Here is a 7,608-nt window from a genome sequence, read left to right on the forward strand (position 1 = left end):
CGGTGCCTTACCTTGGCAGCCATGCTGTGCCCGGCGCAGCCACCCCCTTCCTTCCCTTCCCTCCCCTCCCTCCTTCCCTTCCGACCGCGGCAGGCAGCTTCCCCGCCTGCGCACCAGCCCGCCAGCGCCGGCCGTCACCGCTCTGCCAGGCACGGCGCTCGGCCCATTGGCTGCACGCCTCGGCCCGGCCCGGCCCGGCCCTGCACGGCTCGGCCCGGGGCTGCCCCGGCCAGCGGGGCCCGCGGGGGCCGCCTCAGGCTCACCGCCGTCTTCGTAGGGAGCGCAGGCTTCGCGTGTGGCGTCCGATTTATTGGGCTCCTCGCTGCTGCCGAGGGGCTGGGAAGCCCGGGCAGCCGCTGGAGAGAGGACCCGGTAACTTTTTGGTCCATTACCGACCCGTGCTTTTAGTCCCGGGACATTTTTCGGCTGTGTTCGGAGGGAGGATGCCAGGATGAGCGGCTGAAGGATGCTGTCCCGGTGTGCAGTGCTGTGGCCACCATGTTGGCGTTACTGCTCTCGGCAGCCCCGCTCTCCCGTCCCAAGCTTTCCCTGCCCATGACTCAGACTGCTAGTCGAAGGATGTTTAGCTCAGTTGTCATACCCCAAGACTTTAGTCAGAGATGCCCTGAGAGCAAGAGAACCAACCGAATTTCTCTGATATGGTTTTAGTGCCTGGCACTGAACGTGACATGCAAGCACCCCAGTGAGAATCAGCGGCCTTGCCCAGAACGACCACGGGCACGGCCTGCTCGGCCTGGCAGATGGTCTGCACGCTGCCTACAGCCAGCCTGTCAGGGTGCGTTTGGCAGCACACCGTGTGGCACGCCGGCCCGCGGCCGCCATGAGAGCGATCGCTGGCCCTGACGATGCCTGTTCTCACTGGCTTCGTGGCCTCTGGCTCCTGGGGAAAATTTAGGCTGGCCAAAGGTGGGTAGCGCAAGAACATGACACACACTTGAAACTAACATAATGTAAACCAGAGAAATTAACCCTTTAATTGATTGCCATCAATTGTCTTAGAGTGAGACAACAGAGTAATGAAAGGCATTCATAAACTCATCTGCCCTTCCCCTCTATATATCTTTGGAGCATGGCTCTTTTACTTCATTTGTTTTCCATAAATTAATGACTTTTTGATTTTCAGCAAACGTTGCAGTCTTCTGTGTACCTGAGAAGTTTGTTCCATCACCTGTGAGACCTGACAGTTTACCTCCTTTACTTCTCAGCAGTCTTCCAGTTTCTGCTTGTTGCCAAACCCTCCCACTTGCTGGGTTCTCTCCATCTTCTGCCTGTCCTGCATCCTTGTTCCTGCTGCATGTGCTCAGCTGTCTCCGAGAAAGCCCAGCCTTTCCCTTCTTCCTAGTTCTCTCTGACCTAGAAAACAGCAGTTAGGACACAACAGACTTGGAGCCTTCCTCCAGCCACACCTTTTCAAGTGAACGCAAAGAACAGATTATGTAGTTTCTATCTGCAAACAACTGGATGAATAAATACTGTCACCTTGTCACAAATGAATAGATAATAGCAGTCCATTTATAAACAACAAAAACAATCTCAGATTATTTTAATAATGCCACTAAGGAAGGAAAATTTACAGAGAGAAAATAGCATAACAATTGTATTAGAATACAAATATAACATTTTGTGAATATACAGAAGCCAGGATATTTAGATGCAAGGCTGAAAGTCTGTCCTATTGAGCTTTATTTTTGTGAAAACAAGCTTCAATGTGATGTTTTTTTCAAAACTGAGACAGCTTAGAAAATTCCTACAGTTCTCACGTTATACTGTCACATGGTCTTGAGCCCATTATCAAGGAAAAAAAAACAAACAACCTGCATATGTTTCAAGTAGACTGGCGGTAATAGTCAAAGAAGTAAATAAAAAGCAGTGATTCTGGAAAGCCTCTTTCAACTGTTCTCTAAATGTGACAGCACCCAAGCTCTTCTAGCACTTCATTTCCCAACCTTTCAGAGCTCCGAGTGCCTGAAGTCCTGAGCAAGCCTTCAGCAGTGTCTTGGTCGTGACAAGGCTGGAAGGTCATTGCCTACCTTGTGTGAAAACCTGAGTGCAATCAGCATAAAGGTTTCAGCAGGTATCTGTCCACGTCTAATGCACATGCACAGGCCCAAGTTCTTTATCTTCCTATAAAAGGCAGTGAAGGCTAATGTTCGCTTTTGAAATGGCATGTGATATGGCTGTGGTAGATTACAGCATTCTCTTTGGCTGCATAAGCAACTTGTTTTCAAAGTCCTCCGTTGACTTAGGTTAGATTCAGACCCATGTTTCATATTCCTTTCAGTATGTTTTAACCACAAAACCATAGACTGCTCTGGGGAATAGAGGAGGGACATTTATCATTCTTTTTAGTGAAGCTGTGTCATTGTATGGAAGAGAATCCAAGATCAGCTGGATCAGAGAGAAGCATGATTATTCTATATGGCAAGATGTGATGAGGGTAGAATTCTGAGTCAGTTTTCATCACAAAATATGTAAGTATTTCTTGAAGAAGTTAGGAGGTCATGTCTCCTGAATAAATGGCTTTTTCTGTCCTTATTTATAATAGTCACAAGACACAGCACACAATCACACCCGGGCTCTTCTCTTCAGCAGGACACAACCTAGAGTTGTGGTCCTTCTTGTGCCCTCTTCTGATACAGGATATCTTGAGTTTGTTATACATATGTGGACAGGTTCTGCAGGAAGATCTGTAGCTTGTTTCTGGAGTAAGTCACAGCCTAGACATGGACAGAGGCCAGATACATTTTGAGCTGAAAAATTAGGCTTTGGTTGTTTAATTGTAGAAGAGAATGAGAGCTGATTCACTTCTTCGTGTGTAGTAGGTTATTATGCAACAGGGCAACCGTATCTTAATAGACACCTAGGATTTTGCTGAGTTTATTAAAGAGACTTGCAGAGACTGACAGCCTGGTACTCATAGGGTTTTTTAGTCTTCATAAAGGACTGATCTAAGTTTATGCCATATGATTGGCATTTTTTTTATTGAATATAAAGCAGAGCTCAGACTACTACCTGTTCTGCATCTTACTCTGACATTCATTATTCTTTCTATGATGTCTCTTGCAATGTTCTGGATTGTGCGATGGCAACTCGATGCCTAAGCTGTAGGCATTGCAGTAAAGGCAAGAAAGTCTCGTATTGGTTCTGTAAAGATCTGTAAATAACTGGATGTGGGAAAATCTGATCTGGAAAAATCTGAGTGCACCAAGTACCTCAGTGAAAGACCAAGGTAAAGCAAAGGCTGGCCCAAGACCCTCAAGACCATTACTGAGCTGCTTTCCTCAGAATACCTTCTGTCTGCCTGACAACATAGTAATTTTCTTCCAGATGGCTTCTTTTGTGTTGTATTATGCATACAGTAGCACGAATAGTATGGCGCATATTAACTTACCACAAAACTTGCACCAAGTATGTCTTCATGTAAGTACAGCTTCTACTAGGAATAAACAAAGGGCCTCATTCCTTGTGGCAAAGACCTAAACTTTCAAAAGAAATGAGCACAATTGATTCAAGGTTTTCCTGAGCAGATTTTGCTTGAATAGTTCTTAAAAATCCTTTATTGATTCCTTTCCTTCAGTGAAGCCTCTAGGAAAGACATGAAGCAGTATCTCCTTCCGTAGGTTAAGGGTTTGATTTTGTTGTTGTTGTTGTTTGGTTGTGGGTTTTCTTCCCCCCTGTTTTTAGTTTCTTTGTGTTTTGTTTTGTTTTGTTTTTAATGAAGGACGTCTGGCTGGTGTGAGTTAGCACATCAGTCTAGTGAATCTTAGCCAAGAATTTGTGCTCACACAGTAGGCCTAACCCTGAGAATTTTCTAATAAAATCCAGTATGACTCAGTCTGAATGAATCATTCACAGTCCTTTCTCTCTTTGCAGAATATTCACAGCAGATCATGATTTCTTCACATATATTTGCTGTTCTTCAGGTTATTTTATGATGTTGTCTGAAGATTGTCAATGCTTTTTTTTTTTTTTTTTTTTTTAACACACACATATTTGTAATTTAAACCCTGCCGTTTATCTGTGATTGCTGAGTAGGTCGGCCAAACATATTGTTTCCTGTCCCTTAGAACGTAAGATTTTCAAATACTTTCACATTCCTGTTTAAAATTCATTGTCTTATCAGTGTTCCTGTGAGTGAAAAACCAAACTGGTCATTTAAATAGTTCAAGGAAAAGTGAGCATAAAAGCAGCACATATCCACTAAGTGTAGATTCATTTAAAAACCCATACAAATGGTAGTGTATTTTCATGTCTTTCCCATCTCAAACTATGACGCTGTCCCCCACTGAGTGCCTTGTGTCTACCAGGAGACAGTGGAATTCACAAAGCTGGGGAGAGATGGCTATGATTCTGACTTAGGCTGATTATGGCATTTACACATAGATTATTGTTAAAATGGAACATTTGAAAATGCTTCACCAATGCTGTGTTTTAGAAATGCATCTAAAACAACTCAGGAGATAGAACCCTCGATATTACAAATAGGGGGGTTAATTTTGTTGGTGTAAATCAGCATAGCTGATAGATTTGTGCTGATTTACATGGGTAAAGCCCAGAAAATAGAGGAGATAATATGACAAACAAAGGATGCTATATTTATTTCATAAGTGAGAAATACTTCATAACTCAGGCACACCATTGGCATGAATAAGTTATGAAAAATCTTCACAGCCAAAAGAACATAATCATCCTTCATGTATAACAGATTTGTTTATTCTGTAAAGATTCATTTCAGTTGATTAATTATCAGTATCTGCTGATGGTGGAGGTAACAAGCCATCTCTGATGAGAGAATCATTTTAGGACATGCTCAGAATATTTTATCACCTAGCACAAGTTGTATATGCCTAGAATATTTATCATACTGTGTACTAATACTACCCCATTTTTAAAGCTAAGTACAGAATGTAAATTATATTATAGATACAGGAGTTACCTATGTTTTTCCTGTCTTTTTTTTTTCCATAAGGAGTATTTTTTAAAAAACAGATTAAAACACAATAACAGCATGTCAAGTACTGAACCATGCTGCTGCATTAAATCATTGTTATTCTGAACCAGTAAAAAAAATTTGCATAAGTGCAAATGCCAGCTTCTAACAATGCCAGCAGAATTGTTTCATCTTACACGAAATCCAATCTGTACCTGCCACTGTGCATGCTCACTGGCCATTATTCACAGATGGAAGTTAACAGGAGTGAGGTTTGTCAAAGAGTAAACTAGCTTCTCTTACTTGTAATTTTAATTATTAAGTAAGCAAAGTTGCAACACCAAGTTTTTTTTTTTTTTTGTTTGTTTGTTTGTTTGTTTTTTAATTATATTTTCTCCATTTGGAAACATTTATGAAGAGAATAAAATTATAAAAAATCTGTCAATCACTGTAAAATAGTAGATCAGATTTTCAATGCAATATATTAATTTGCCATTTAACCTAATCAACAAAACATTTTGAATTTAAAGCATTGATGTATTATCCTAAAAAGATAGGTTGAAATCCATTAATAAGTCAGTTCACCAGAATTTTTATCATATTGGAATTGCTACACTACTTTCAGCCAGACTTTCCTCACAGATGAAACTAGACATCACTTTATACAACGTGTATGGCTGCAAAATATGTCGATGTCTGCACTGTATGTACACACTGTACATACATTGTGTGCAGGAGGATGGCTGGATTTTTGTTAGCCAAGACTCTTCAGAAAGTAGTGGAACTTCTGCAAAGTTTTGTACGAAGCACTGAGTTTCTCTTAGCTTTAATTTACATGTCTGAAAATATAAACATTTGGTCATCTTGGAATTGAGTATTTTCTTCGGTTTTCCAGCCAAAATATTTATTTTTTAATATTTTCCATGGAGACGCAACATTTATTAATTATAAGTACACATTTCCAGAGGACCCAGTATGAGCTAGCCTTTTTCCACAGCTCGAGAAAGGTGGTCTAGCTCAAAGTCCATTAAAGCCAGCGGGAGCTTTTCCATTAGTTTCAAAGTTTTACATAGACTCCAGGAATATCACCCACCTAGGTATTTACAACTCTCCATTATCAGTGTATCCCAGCTTTTGGTATTAGTTTTGTTAAAATGAGCTGGATAAAGACAAAAGTTCAAAAGGTTCTTAATTACTTACAGAACTGGAAGTGTTGATAGCAAGTGTGTTTACCTAGAGATGATGATAACTTCTAATTATTTTGAGCACTTGTTTTTTATTTGCTAACCAAAGAAAAGCAGTTTATATGATCACATTGCTTTTTATGTATCTGGTCAAAAGTCAGCTTTTAGCCAGTTTCAACCAGGACTGAGAGAAAAGTAGCAGTCTCAGAGGTATTAAATTCCTCCAGATTTTGTAAAAAGCAGCAGCCTGATAAAGAATAAAGGCGTCTTATTGCTTCCACTGAAGAATAGACTACATTGTAAGTTCATCTCTTAATAGACTCCAAAGAATCCATATCCAAGAACAGATTACAAAAGTCTAACCACAGGGGAATACGTCAGTCCAGTTACTGATCTCTTAAACTTCAGAAGAATCCACAGGAAACCAGACTTTCTCAGTGGCTCTGCTTGTTTGTTTTGCTTGTTTCTTTCCTCTTTTTTAGTTTTGTTTGTTGCTGTTTTCGGTGTGGCTGGAGTAAGCCTTGGGGAGGTGGGAAGAAACCATCTGGATCTATGGTTTCACTCTTCAGAAGCAGGCATGATGCTTCAGGATGAATTGTGTGATCAGTGGTGTAAAATGTGTCATGCAACTTTTGTGTTCAGTGTCCCAGAGCTTCTCCAGCTGAACGTTCACGCTCTCCATACGGAAGGGAGATTTTAGGGACATTCAGTCGAGTTTGGGACAGTTGGACTGCAACAGACATCTTGTTTGTGTTTAGCCACTATTTCTGCTGGAAAAAAGATTTAAACAATAAATACAGAAAAAACATTGCTATGCTTACTGAAATCAACAGGTAAATTCCCATCTGAGAATATGATTTATCCAGTATTGGATCTTGTGGGCAGGTAGTGATGTATGAAGCAGAAAGGGATCTAGCTTATCTCCTCCACTGCTTCTACTGTAGTGACAGGGCTAGTCAGACAGAAGTCAGCAAAGAGTCTTTTTCCAGGGACAAAGGGAAACCTGCAAAAGGAAAAAATAAATAAATTTGTCTCTGCTGCAGTGGAGAGAAAATCTTTTTCACGTACTGCTCTGCTTGTTTATATTAATACAGTGACTCAAGTGTACATTGCTGAGGTGTCCATGGTGAGGGAATCTATTAACTTGGGCTTCTGTAGGAGCATTGGAGAAGTATCATAAAATGCACCCGAGTTCTGTGTACTTGACTCTACTGGCATTTCCCTTTCAGTGCAGAGTGCATGAAATCACCACGAGAGTCATTCCTAGATTCAGCCAGTTAATGCAAATAGGTGGAGTATATTGATTGAGGGAACTTGCGCAACTTTTGTTTGAAAGCGACACCTTTCTTGATTGCTAGGCCACAACTCAGAAACTAAGGTGATAGTCACAAGCCAAGAGATACAAGCTGGTTGTTCTTCCATAAGGGGCTGGCATTGTCTTTGGCCATGCACTCACTCACTTCCATTTTTGAC

General features: G+C 41.1%; 1 protein-coding gene across 3 annotated transcripts in view; it reads right to left on the reverse strand.

Moving 5' to 3' along the window:
- SLC25A13 (solute carrier family 25 member 13) overlaps positions 1-128 on the reverse strand; it is a 99,199-nt gene extending 99,071 nt beyond the window's left edge. The window contains exon 1 of one of the 3 annotated variants that reach the window (XM_035317344.1): positions 12-128. In XM_035317344.1, the coding sequence (XP_035173235.1) occupies positions 12-23 (12 nt within the window). In that variant the 5' untranslated portion in view covers positions 24-128. The remainder of the gene's footprint in view (positions 1-11) is intronic. The other 2 variants (XM_035317345.1, XM_035317343.1) reach the window with 2 other exon arrangements.
- Positions 129-7,608: the final 7,480 nt, after the last annotated feature.

Source organism: Oxyura jamaicensis, chromosome 2 (genome assembly GCF_011077185.1).
Source record: "Oxyura jamaicensis isolate SHBP4307 breed ruddy duck chromosome 2, BPBGC_Ojam_1.0, whole genome shotgun sequence".
In the NCBI taxonomy this organism is placed as follows: domain Eukaryota; kingdom Metazoa; phylum Chordata; class Aves; order Anseriformes; family Anatidae; genus Oxyura; species Oxyura jamaicensis.